The 13,905-nt window shown below is 38.9% G+C and overlaps 2 protein-coding genes across 4 annotated transcripts in view; both read left to right on the top strand.

Moving 5' to 3' along the window:
* The window catches only part of LOC121436483 (DNA polymerase nu-like), a 137,837-nt gene that overhangs the window by 37,932 nt on the left and 86,000 nt on the right, over nucleotides 1-13,905 (top strand). For all 3 annotated transcript variants that reach the window (XM_041636431.1, XM_041636432.1, XM_041636430.1), the window contains exons 10-11: nucleotides 10,116-10,199; nucleotides 10,606-10,701. In XM_041636431.1, coding sequence (XP_041492365.1) covers nucleotides 10,116-10,199; nucleotides 10,606-10,701 — 180 coding nt within the window. The remainder of the gene's footprint in view (nucleotides 1-10,115; nucleotides 10,200-10,605; nucleotides 10,702-13,905) is intronic.
* Nucleotides 6,030-6,597, top strand: LOC121436486 (dynein light chain roadblock-type 1-like). The gene has a single exon (XM_041636436.1). The coding sequence runs from the start codon at nucleotides 6,030-6,032 to the stop codon at nucleotides 6,318-6,320; it is 291 nt and encodes a 96-aa protein (XP_041492370.1). The 3' UTR covers nucleotides 6,321-6,597.

Genomic DNA, 13,905 nt, shown 5'->3' with positions numbered 1-13,905 from the left:
TTTAGAGTCAAGGATACAAGAAGAGGTTGTGGAATCTCCCTGTATAGCTAAGAAAAGCCACTGAGGCCAGATGTGTTTTAGGGGAGTATCTTCATTGAGGCCATTTATTGAACCTGTGAAGGTGAAGCCTGAATTGTGTTAGAGACCATAAGATGCTGGAAATTCCAGAGTCATGGGATACTGTTGTAGGAGACTGTTTGTTCCTGGCTGCTCAGCCCTGAAATAACCACATAGAAACTATATTATTTGCAAGATGGTTTGGTCAATAGCTTAAGCAGATTTCTGGTTAACTCATCTTAAATTAACCCATTTTTGTTAATCTGTGTATAGATATGTGGCTGTGGCTTTCCAGGCAAAGTTCCGATGCATCTGCTCCCTACAGCGGCTACATGGCATCTGCTGACTCCACCTTCTTTCTCTTCCGGAATTCAGTTTAGTTTTCCCTGCCTAGCTCTACTCTACCCCATCACAGGCCAAGATAGATTTCTTTACTAACCAATGGTATCAACCGCATACAGAGGGGAATCCCACATCACTTCCCTTTTCTGTTTAAATAAAAAGGAAGGTTTTAACTTTAACATAGTAAAATTACATATAACAAAACAGGTATCAAACAAGAATTACAGTTACAACATTTATATCTATTTTATCTTTTATCATAACTAAGGAAAACTATAACTATCTATTCTTCGACTCCATCAAAGACTCCAGAAGGATATATTACCTAAGTAAACAGAAAATGCATTGTAAGCAACTTCCAAAACTCTAGAATTGACAGAGACATCTCGTTGCCTGGACAGTCACCCAAAATTCTTCTGTATCATTGGCGTATCCCTCTTCAGTCTACAGGCCCATAGATTCCAGCAGACATTTCCATGAAGCAGGAAATTTTAAAGACAGTTCCGCCTATATTGGCAGTTTGTCAGTCACTTTCTTCCATGTACTGCAGAATGTCTGGCAGACTCTTTCATGAAGCAGGAACCCAGAAGAACTGTCTCACCTTCTTTAGGCAACTTCAGCAGTCATTTTTCTGTGGGTCCTGCATGTCCAGTTCATATAGCAAAACATCATCAAGCAGTTCAGGCAAGAGCAGTTTCTTGGCCCACATGGTTAACCAACTCCATAAAGAGCCTCTTCAATGCCCATTATCCTGGGCACCAATCTGTTGTAAGAGGCTGCTAGTTCATTTCCCAGCCACGTGGCAGCTCAGACCTGAAATAATCACACAGAAACTATATTATTTAAAACACTGGTTGGCCAATGACTCTAGCATATTTCTAGTAAGCTCTTACATATCAAATTAACCTATTTCTATTATATTTTATCATGAGGTTTGTGACCTACCGGCAAGGTTCCAGCTGACAGCTTGCGTCTTTCTCCTCTGGTGGCTCCATGGCATCTCACTGGCTCTGCCTTCTTTTTCCCAGCATTTAGTGTAGCTTTCCCCACCTAGCTCTATTTTGCTAAGTCACTGGCAGAAACAGTTTCTTTATTCATTAACCAATAAAAGCAACACATAGATAGAAGGACTTCCTACACCAGAATACCAGCTAAACTGAGTTGTGGACTGGGTGTAGAACCTGCCTAAAAGACAGAAGTATGTCATAATCAACAAAACTAAGAGAAGTTGGATATCTGAAGAGCTCTTTGACATCAGACATGGAAATGCAGAATTTGTAGTTTGTGCTACTGGCTTTCAGTCCTCTGGTCTAGTGTTTCCTTACTGTGCTCATTTTCCTCTCTTTTGGAATGCTAATGTATATTCTGTGCCATTGTATATTGGAAGTATGTGATCTACTTTTCTATTTTTATTTTATAGAGGGTTACATTTAAGAAATTTCCATGAATCTCAGAGACTTTGAATTTTGGACTTTTAAACAGTGTTGAGATTATAAAGGACTATGGGGAATTTTGAAGGTGTACTGAAAGGATTTTTGAATTATGATATGGCTACAAACCTTTGGGAACCATGAAGGGGAATATGGTGGTTTGAATAAAAATTGCCCCAATAGGTTCATATAATTAAATGCTTAGTCATCAGGTAGTGGAACTATTTTAATGGATTAGAAGTATTACAAGTTATGGCCTTGTTGAGGGAAGTGTGTCACTGGGCTTTGAGATTTTAAAAGCCCATGCCCAGCCCAGTGTCTCTCAACTTGGCTTGTGGATCAAGACTAGAACTCTCAGCTAGGCAATAGTTGTTCAGCCTTTAATCCTAGCACTTGGGAGGCAGAGGCAGGCAAATCTCTGAGTTCAAGGCCAGCCCAGTCTACATAGTGGTTCCAGGACAGCCAGGGATACACAGAGAAAACCTGTCTTGAAAAATAAAATTAAATGCTTTCTTTTGTAAGATTTGCTTGATCATGCTTTTCACAGCAATAGAACAGTGACTAAGACATAGACTCATGTAGGGAGGGCAAGCATCGCACCTAATGTGTGTGTGTGTGTGTGTGTGTGTGTGTGTGTGTCTTGGGGGGAGTTCAGAGTGCCATTGTTGTAGGATATTTTGATTACACTCTGACACTCCCAAGACTAACAATAAAGTTTACCTTGAATCAGGGGGCAGAGCCAGAAACTAGCTGACTAGAATCAGACATAGAGAAGCTAGCATTTTGAATAGAGAAGATGCACAGAAACAAAAGGGTGGGGGCTAGAGTTTAAGCTTACTTTTGGTTCTGAGATGAGGGGAGACATGTCTTTTGTGATATCTATAGACAAAAATGAAGGTCAGCTGGCCATTTCTCAGTTTCTCTGATCTAGCGGGTTTTAACCCCACCATCTGACTTCCAAGTCTTTGTTGGTAAATAGAATGAGAGAGACTTATCTTAAACCTTCATAAACTAGGCCTTGGAACCAGAAGCTCTGCAAGGCTGTGGCCTGTTGTAGGGGGTTTCTGTCCTGCCCAGTTCCCGCAATTGTTAAGTCCCAAAGAAATCACACAGAGGTCTACATTAACTCTAAACTGATTGGCCTATCAGCTCAGGCTTCTTATTAACTCTTATAACTTATATAGCCCATTATTCTTATCTGTGTTAGCCACATGGCTCAGTACTTTTTTCAGCGAGGCAGTCACATCTTGCTTTTTCTGTGGTTGGGCAAGGACTGCAGAGGAATGGGCTTCCTTCTTCCCAGAATTCTCCTGTTCTTATTGACCCACCTCTGCTTCCTGTCTGGTTGTCCCACCTATACTTCCTGCCAGTGTTTATTTTAAATATAATTGACAGAGTACAGACCATGGTCCCACACCACTTCCCCTCTTTAAAACAAAAACAAACAAACAAAAAAAAAAAAACCCAAGAACATCCATAGTCCATTTTTTGGGAATGTGGGCATAGTATTCCAGGCTACTTCCTTCTGGTTGGGGGCACTGATAATCTTATGGGTACCTAAAGAAAATTTAGAATTATGATCAAGTCCTGACTGGAGTATCCTATGAGGCTTGATCATCCCAGGCAGCATCTTGAATCTGTTTTGGATGTAGAACTCTGACATCTGGGCCATCTGTTCCTACCGGAGATTTCTCAGGTGGTCTTCCTTGATCAAACCTGATTTTTCTTAACTCAGAATGAATCCACAGCCTCTCATTTCCTGTGGAAACAAAAACAAAACCTCTTTTCCAAAGTAATATATCTTTTGACTTAAATTTTGAAGTCAAGGTATTTTCAAAATAACTTTCTTTGATTAATTCAGCAGTGTTTATAAGCAAATATCTTTTAGCAGCTGTTGCTTCTTCCTCGGCATTTAAACAATTCAAAGAGAACATAATAACATACAGTATCCAGATTCTCTATGTATTTTCCATCTTTATGTGGCTTTATTTTAACCTCCATTTCCTTTGTTTTTACTTTAATTTTTGGCTTTTTGAGACAGGGTTTTCTGTGTATCTTTGTCCTGAAACTCACTCTGTAGACCAGGCTGTCCTTAAACTCACAGAGATCTACCCATTTTTGCCTCCCAAGTGCTGGGATTAAAGGTGTGTACCACCACACCTTGAATTCACAGAGGTCTGCCTGCCTCTGTCTTCCAAGTGTTGGGATTAAAGGAATGTACCACCAAACCCAACTACTCTCTTTATTTTTTGTTTTAAGGACTTCAACCTGTTTCTTTACTCTTCCAAGCTTGCAAGTATTTTTAACACACTGTAAACCATTTAGAAGTTTTCTTCATCTTTGAATCTCTCTTTACTGTATATATCTCTCCTTCTTTTTCTGACCATGTGAGTCTTTAATTTGCTAAGCAGTATGGAGAGGATTAAAGCCATGGCTTTGACGGCTGGATCTAGTCCATTCCTTAGCTTTCTGAGATTCCAGCCTCATGGCTGAGGTACTGGCCAGAGCCATGTTTATTGCCACAACTCTATTGCATTTCAAGGTCCCTGCCACCAACAGAAAGCATGTGGTCAGCTTTTCATCAACACCATTTAAGTGTTTTGTGGCAGGACCTCTTTAAAGAGTTACAAGGTTTTGCAGCTAAAGCTGAGTCAGGAAGCCTCTCTTAAATTAAAGCACTTGCCTCTAGCAAGCTGAGCCCACCTGAGAAAATGCTGCTAGCAATAAAACATGCTTAACTCTATTCTTTTCTGTCTAGAATTACTTCCCAAGCTCTGTCAGGCTTTATGTGGATGCAGTCGCCCCACGTTGGGCACCATTTGTTGCCAGGAGTTTCTGTTCTGCCTGGTTCCCGCAATTGTTAAGTCCCAAAGAAATCGCACAGAGGTCTACATTAACTCTAAACTGATTAGCCTGTCAGCTCATGTTTCTTATTAACTCTTATAACTTATATTAAGCCCATTATTCTTGTCTATGTTAGCCACATGGCTCAGTACCTTTTTCAGTGAGGCAGTCACATCTTATTTCTTCTGTGGCTGGGCAAGGACTGCTGAGGAGTCAGCTTCCTCCTTTCCAGAATTCTCCTGTTCTCATTGACCTGCCTCTACTTCCTGTCTGGTTGTCCCACCTATACTTCCTGCCTGGCTACTGGCCAATCAGCATTTATTTAAAATATAATTGACAGAATGCAGACCATGGTCCCATACAAGTGGCCCGAGTGACTAATAGGGCATTGATTGAGTGGTCATGGGACTGCAGATGATAATTAAAATATCAGTAGATATATATAGTACAGCTGCTAAGCCAACAGAAAAACTGCATTTGGTGCTCCAATGCATGACATGACTACACAAATGGAGAAGTCATGCCAGCTGGCACTACCGCAGTCACTGTTTGGGCCTCTCCAAGAGCCATTCCCAGGACTCTGAAAAGTAGGCTTGTGCTTGGAAAATGTGGGTCTTGAGCCCCAATGGTGCTGTTGCTGTGGGAAAACTTAGAAGTCAGCAGATTTGGTGAGACACTTGGGAAGTTCTTAAAGAGAGAGTTAAATAATATTAAAAGAAAAATCCTTTCCATGTTAAGAATCAGGAATATCACAGTGCAGGGAGTTATGATTCTGTATAGTGTTACTATGGGTGGCTTACAAATGGAAAAAAATAAATGAGAGAATGAACCACTTAGCTAAGATTGGCATAATGGTGATTGTAATTATTATCAGTTTGGTAATTCATATTTTTTTTTTTTGGATTTTTTTTGAGACAGGGTTTCTCTGTAGTTTTTGGTGCCTGTCCTGGAACTAGCTCTTGTAGACCAGGCTGGCCTCAAACTCACAGAGATCTGCCTGCCTCTGCCTCCCAAGTGCTGGGATTAAAGGCATGCGCCACCACTGCCCAGCTGGTAATTCATACTTTATCCTTAAAAAGTGGTTTGATAATTGTACCAAATATGAAAATTTTACTGATAAAATACAAATCTTAGAAAGACTACTATTGATAAGATACAAGCTTTAGAAAGCTTACTAATAAAAAAATTAAAAATTTGACAGATAAGATACAAGTCTTAGAAGGACTTACTGTTGATATACAAACTTTAGAAAGACTTACTACTGATAAAATAAAAACCTTAGAAAGACCTACTCATGAGAGAAGGGCAGGGACCTCGCTGAGCCTGGGCAACTTGGAGCTGCTGGATCGGTGCGAGATGGCGGAGGTGGAGGAAACACTCAAGAGACTTCAGAGCCAGAAAGGAGTGCAGGGAATCATCGTGGTGAACACTGAAGGCATTCCCATCAAGAGCACCATGGACAACCCTACTACTACACAATATGCCAACCTCATGCACAACTTCATCTTGAAGGCACAGAGCACTGTGCATGAAATTGACCCCCAGAATGACCTAACCTTCCTTCGAATTTGCTCCAAGAAAAATGAAATTATGGTTGCACCAGATAAAGACTATTTCCTGATTGTGATCCAGAATCCAACCGAATAAACCACCATCTCGGCTTCCTATGTCATTCCTTAATTTAATGTCCCCCAGAATAAGTGTTAATCATGTCAGTGGGCATATGGTGGTTGCCTGAGAGCCCATGTAGACCATGCCATTGATCAAAGGTAGCTCTGCCCACCCCAACAAGGAATGTCTCTGGCATCCAGTCAGTTCCTGGGAATGCTTGGATCTCATTTCCAGGCTTCGGGAGTAAGAGCTTATGATAAGCCCACACCCAGCTTCCTTCTGACCTTCAGTTCACTTTGTCACCTTTGGAAAGCCTGCTTTTTTCTTTTACTAAAAATAACTTCAAAACAAAACAAAACAAAAACAAAAACAAAAAAAAAGACCTACTCATGAAAGTAAGAAAAATACTCAGACACAGACAGAGCAGAATGTACTGCACCATTGGATTATGAAACTGAAGAGGAGTGGTCTAAGGTTATTAGAAAACCAACCTTAATTTGTCCAGTTGCCACACAAGAGCAACCACCAGACAATAGGCACCCCCAATGCAATGCCGAAGTTAACTGGGATTCTGTTTCAATGTTAGACTTGAAGAGATTTAAGGAAGCAGTCATTTCATATGCTATGCATTCACTCTCTGTGAAGCAGATGTTAAATTCATGGGCAACTCAGAACAGAATTAGTCCTCAAAACTGGAAAGATTTAGCTACAGCAATATTGGTCCTCAATTACAGTAGAAAACGTGGTGGAGAGAGGAAGCTAAGATCACAGAACAACAAAGTAGGGCTAGAGGTACTGAAATTTCCCAAAACCAGCTTCTTGATGACGGTATGTTGATTTCCAAAGACAGTTTACATTTGATGATAATACCTTGGCTCTATGCCATATTCAGAAGTTAGACAAATATTAATTGAATATTTGGATTTTGAAAATCCTAATTCACAATGCAAAAGGGTTATTAGGCCCTTAAAGGCAAGATCAGTACCCATAGATAAATGAACCCAAAATACAGTTGATATTGGATCTCACACTTATGATGATACTTAGGAGAAATGATTTCTAAAAATTTCAAGAAAAATCAAAATGTCAGATGTTTTAATTGTGGTAAACAAGGTCATTTGAAAAGGTATTATAGGTAAAATATTCCTAGAAACAATTTTTTTCTAGAGATAATTCAAACAGGAAGTGTAACAAAGGCCAGCATTGGACTAATGAATGCAGATCAACAAGGGACAGGTAAGATAACCCTTTGCTATTGGGAAATGCCATGAGGGGCATCCAGAAAGCCCCTTCATCAAATTTGGTTCAGTCATTCCCTATCAGCATTGGAGAAACTCATCCACAGAGCAATTAAAAAACTTAATACCTGTTGTTAAAAACCACACTGCTCTGGATGTGAACAAAGACAGAACATCTTCAATAGAGACAACAAAAAGCTCAGGAGAGACCATAAAACAAGTATTTTGGCAAACTGCCATAAAAGAACTAAAAATAAATGGCATTGAAAATGAGGGTTTCATAGACACAGGTGCAGATATAACAATAATTTCACCAAAATCTTATCATCGAGTTGGCCTCTTCAGGAAGTAAATGATCAACTTCTAGGGATTGGATCTTTATCTCAGTTAAATCAAAGTGAAAGATGGGTCGAGTGTATAGGACGGGAAAATTAAAATCATATGTGGCTAATATATCAATGAATTTATGAGGACGTGATTTGTTGCAGTAATGGAAAACACAGATTAACATTCCTCCAATCTCAGAAACAAATCATAAAGAATGCTTCTGAGAGAAATATTAAAAGGTATTATGGAGAACAGCCACAGACTGTTCAGGTTGTACATGAGCAGGGTACAACAGCTGCTGATCTTTCAAAAACACCAACAGCCCTACCTTTAAAATGGTTAACTGACAAACCTGTGTGGATGGAGCAATGGCCTCTGACATCAAAAAAATTACAGGCACTAAAACAGCTGGTACAGGATCAGTTAAATGTTTGACATATTGAAAAATTGACCAATCCTTGAAATTTTCTTATATTTGTAATTAAAAAGAAATCTGGAAAATGGAGAATGTTATCAGATTTAAGTGGTGATTCAATTCAGTCAATGGGATCTTTAAAGCCTGGAGTTCCCTTGCCTTTTTTATTACCTAAGAGATGGTCTATTATATTGATTGATTTTAAAAACTGCTTTATTTTCACAGTATCTTTACAAGAACAGGATAGAAAAAAATTTGTCTTTACAGTACCTACTTATAATAATTCTAGCCTGTTAAAATGTACCATTGTAAAATTCTTCCACAAAGAATGCTAAACAGCTCCACCTTATTTCAATATTTTGTATAACAGCCATTAGAACTAATTTGTAAACAGTTTCCTCAATCTATAATTTATTATTATATTGATGATATATTACTGGCTGATTCAGATGCAAATACTTTAGAAAAAAAATGTTTGATGAAGTAAAGAAAATTTTGTCTTGTTGGGGATTACCAATTACTCCTGAAAAAATACAAAGAAGAGAGTCTATTAATTATTTAGGATAAGATAGATTTACAGAAAATTCAACCACAGAAAGTCCAAGTCAGGAGAGATTGATTATAAACTCTAAATGATTTTCAAAAATTGCTAGCTTCTCTATGGCTAATTCTGGCCAGCTAATCACTGTTTCTGCCCCTGATTCAAGGTAAATTTTATTGGCAGTCTGAAGAGTCACAGAGTGATCAAAATTGGCCATAATAGGCAATCAAGGGCCAGACTAAGTAAGACTACTTTTCTTGAACAGATGTCTGCTCCCTACAGTTCATCCAAGGAATTGGTAAATTTCCTCGAGAATGAAAAATATGGAAAGATACATACAGATGCATAAAAATATTTTTAATTTCATTTAAATTACCCACAAGATACCTCTGGAATTCATCACAGTTCAAATCATGGAATTTCCACAGCTTTATGTGCTTTTCTGGCAGAAACTGTGTTCTGCTTCCAAAAGTAATCACTACCCTACCTTGGAAGACATTTCATTCTTGTTATTTTTCATGTGTTCTCTATTTCAGAGTCTAAACAAGATAGTTTAGCTTATTACTGAACTGTGGGTAATTCGATAGTTTGTATACAGACTCTCAATCTTCTGTATCTTAGCCTTGATGTGATGACTCAGTTTGTATACTCTGCCATGGGTGGCATCTCTCCCAGTCAAGAGGCGTCTGGTTGTTTGAAGGTGACAACTGTCATAACCATGCATAAGTTTGATGCTTTCCTGGTTACTGATGAAGTGAATTGCTTTTCTCTAGTTTTTGGCTATTAGTTTCTCTTTGAAACAATCTATCTAAGTCTCTAAAATGTTTTTTTTTTTGTGTGTGTGTGTAGAGGTAAGAGGACAATTTTGGGGAGTCAGTTCTCCTTCCATCATGTGAGTCCCAGGGATGAAGCTCAGGTTATCAGACTTGTGCTTTTACCTATTACCAGCCCTTTGTCTAAGTTTTTTGTTTCTTAGTGACTTAAAGAACATCTTGATCTATTGTGGGTATAAGCCTGTAACCCATACCTCCCCCTTTCTGTCTCTTTCTTATGGAACTGGATCCCTTTTCTAGTTCTAATATTGCTGAAAAACACATTCTTTCCCTCCCTGATTTTGCTTATTTTAGTTTCAGCTATGTTTAGGGAAAGCCTGAAAATTCCACCACAAGTCAATATGTATGCTTTATTGTTTTGATAAGTTGTAAAGGACTTTTTGTTCAATTAAGGGCTTTAGTTGAGAGTTGCTTGATGAGCACATTAAATTATTTTAAGTTATAAAATCTATGAATGATAATGTTTCAATTCTTCAGGATCGCCTCAAGGAACTGGAGCAAGAAGCCCATTTTGTTGCAGGAGAACAGTTTCTTATAATGAGTAATAATCAGCTTCGTGAGGTAAGACTCAATTTTATTTGTTTGTTTTGAGACAGGGTCTCATTCTGTAGCCCACACTTACTCAGTAATCTAGACTGTAATCATGACTCCAACCCATGTCAGTCCTCTTGCCCCGTCTTCCAAAGTACTGAGATTAATGCCAAGGACAACCATACCTGGCTGGTAATGTTAAGTTTTGTCCTTTCAAAACATTGTCTTACTCACGAATTAAAAGATGGTTTATTCTGAGTTTATAATATTGTCTAAAAGTGATGTTATTTATGTGATACATTAAATAAAAGTCCTTCTAAAGGAGCTAAGCCTCTTTTCAGTGTATGTCTTCAGGCCAGTGGCTCTAAATATAATGGTTATGTTCATTTTCTCAAATCTGAATCTTTCTCACACATGTGTATTGCTTTTGTTGAAGATCCTCTTTGGCAAGTTGAAGCTGCACCTGTTGAGTCAGAGGCAGCATCTTCCCAGAACTGGGCTACAGAAACAGCTGTCCACATCAGAGGCCATGGTAAGAGTCCAGCTTATCTTTCTAACATGCTCATGTATCTACACAAGGTACAAGCTTTCTTCTGTGCTGGCAGCAGACCCTTTAGATACGGTGATCCCATCCAAGGTTATGTTCCTGGCTGTGCACTAAGAGATGGGCAGGTAGCTGCCCTCCAGGAACATATGATTGGCTATATTTCTGGAAAAGGATAATTTGATGCAATTTTGCTCTTTTTAAGAGTGTGTGTTGTGTATTTATGCATGTTAGAGTGTATGTGTGTGTGAGAGAGTGTGTATGTGTGTTTGTGTGTGTACATATTTGTGTGTCTGTACAGATGACTGTAGGTGCCTATAGAAGACTGGAGAGAAAGTTGGATCTAATGGAACTGAAGTTTCAGGCAATTGTGAACCACTCAATGTGGGTGCTAGAAACTAAACTTAAGTCCCTTGTGAGAGCAGCAGTCACTCTTACCCACAGAGGCATCCATCACTTTAGTTTCTGAATCTGACTCTTTACATAGCTTCTGGGGGCTCTAACTCAGGTTGTTAGGCTTGTGTAACAAGCACTTTCAGCCATTCAGGTAACTCCTTGGCCCAGTTTTGCTTTTTGTTTTATTGTTGTTTTTAGTTCAAGAACAATTTTGCTAGTGTTTAGAAGAAAACAGAGCAGAAATCTCAGAAGCTGGCAGAAGAAGGGGGCCAAAGAAGAGGAAGAGAGAAAACCATGGCTTTTTTTAAAAATTTATTTATATATTAAGGATTTCTACCTCCTCCCCACCACCGCCTCCCATTTCCCTCTCCCTCCCCCGATCAAGTCCCTCTCCCTCAGCAGCTCAAAGAGCAATCAGAGTTCCCTGACCTGTGGGAAGTCCAAGGACCGCCCACCTCCATCCAGGTTTAGTAAGGTGAGCATCCAAACTGCCTAGGCTCCCCCAAAGCCAGTACGTGCAGTAGGATCAAAAACCCATTGCAACCATGGCTTTTTGAGTTAGGCATGGAGGTCAGCAAGCAGCCAAATGGCAGACAAGCAGTCACATGGCAAAGGGATAATTTGACTTTTTCTGTTTGTTGGTCTCCTTTTCCTTTTTATTCTTTTTTTTTGTCTTAATAATCTAAGTAAGACTAGGCCCTATACTGATGAAGTATTGTGATAATAGACACTCTTGTTCTGATTTTAATATAATGTAGCTATAGGTTTTTTACATATGGCCTTTATTATATTGAGGTATGCTTCTTCTGTTTCTAGTTTCTTGAGAGCTTTGATCATGAAGAAATCTTGAGCCTTGTCAAAGATACTTTCTGTATCCATTGACATAACCATGTGGTTTTTATTTGTTATATTGTATGATCTTTGTATCCCAAGAATGAAGCCAACTTGGTCATGGAACATGATATTTCAATGTGTTGTTAAACTTGGTTTGCAATTATTTTATATTTTTTGTGACTATATTCATCAGGGGATCTGATTGTAGTTTTTTGCTATGTTCTTAATCTGGTTTCAGTATCAAGGAAATACTAGCTTCACAAAATGAATTTTGTAGTATTTGTTCCTTTTCTAATTACTAGAACAGATTGAGACGCATTAGCTCTTCTTTAAAAGTTTGGCAAAATTCTACAGTGAACTCAATGTATTTTGGGCTTTTCATTTTTTTTCTTTGTGTGTGCAGTATGTATTACATGGTGCATACATGCCAATGTGCAAGTGTGCGTACCACGTGTGCACATGCATGGGCACATGCAAAGTGTCTTCCTCTATAATTCTGAAACTTAGTACTTTAGACAGGGTTTCCTCACTGAACCAGAAAGTTCACCATTTCTGCTTGGTTGGCTGGCCAGAGAGTTCCCAGGATCCACCTGTCTCTGCCCCCAATGCTGGGATTCCAGGCACACACAGCCGTGCCTGGCTTTTTATGTGGGTGCTGGGAATTTGAGTTCAGTTCCTCATGCTTGTACAGGAAGCACTCTTACCCATTAAGTCATCTCCCTAGTCACACTTCCTTCTTGGGTAGGAGATTCTATATTACTCTTTCAATCTTATTGCTTGTTATGGAGCTGTTTGTTTATATCCTTTTAGGTTTGTTTGAGTAGGTTGCATGTATTTAGGAATTTATCCTCTATTTTAAGAGTTTCCAGTGTTTGGGGATGTAAGTTTTCAAATTATTCCCTAATGCTCTTCTGGAGCTTATAGATATCACCCCTTTTCATATTTAATTTTATTCATTTGGGTCTTCTTTGCATTTCTTTTGATTAGTTTGGTATTTGTTGATATTATTTATTTTTTAAATTATCTTGATGATATTTCACATTGTTCTTTTAGTTCCCTTTTAATTTATTATTTTTTTCATCTATTGCTTTTGGACTTGACTTGTCCTTATCTAATGTATCTTGAAGTACATTATTAAATGATTTAGTTGAGATTTCTCTGAGCTTTTAATATGAGCACTAAGATTTTAATAAGGAAAATGTGGTACATTTACACAATGGAATATTACTCAGTTTTTTAAAAAAAATGATGACCTCATAAAATTTGCAGGCAAATGGATGGAACTAGAAAAAAATCATCCTTGACCTTCTTCCCGCCTCACTCTCAGCAATCTCTGTGTTGTGAATCTGCCTCCTTCTTCCCATCCTTACTTTATCACCTTGTCCTCTGTCGCTTAGGTCACTCAAGACCTCCTCCCCAGAGTCCCACTGCTACTTGTACATGTTAAAGCCATAGAAACATCATGGTGCTGCCCTGAAAACACTTGCCATATCATCCCATCACCTTCAGCATCACACAAAGCCCTAGACCATGTCTCCAGTCCATAGGTCTGGGTCTAGCCTTTGGCTGTGGCACTCCTATCCGAACACCAACTGCCCTTGGTTTTCACTACAGACTTTTTTGATAGGCCCTAGACTGACAGCAGATTTTTGCCTGGTAGTTTATAATTGTCAGTTTAAATATCATTTTATGAATATCCTCATAGCTGGGTGTAGTGGCTCATGCCTTTAATCCCAGTACTTTAGAGGCAGAGGCAGGCTGATCTCTGTGAGTTCAACACCAGCCTGGTCTACAAAGCAAGTTCCAGGACAGCTAAGGCTACACAGAGAAACCCTGTCTTGGACCCCCCCCCACACACACACACAAAAGAATACTCAGACTGTAGTAAGGCCCGTAGGCACTTTCTGTGTCTGTGTTATTAATTTTACTTTCTACATACAACTTGCCATAATTTAAATTTAA

Source organism: Microtus oregoni, unplaced genomic scaffold (genome assembly GCF_018167655.1).
Source record: "Microtus oregoni isolate MIOR12 unplaced genomic scaffold, Mior012 000049F_ref0000343, whole genome shotgun sequence".
NCBI classification, from domain to species: domain Eukaryota; kingdom Metazoa; phylum Chordata; class Mammalia; order Rodentia; family Cricetidae; genus Microtus; species Microtus oregoni.
The sequence above is the reverse complement of the archived record's forward strand: the minus strand, read 5'-3'. Positions and strand labels throughout refer to the sequence as shown.

Excerpts from the sequence above, each read along its gene's own strand:
- LOC121436486 (XM_041636436.1), top strand. The coding sequence starts at position 6,030 with ATGGCGGAGGTGGAGGAAACACTCAAGAGACTTCAGAGCCAGAAAGGA.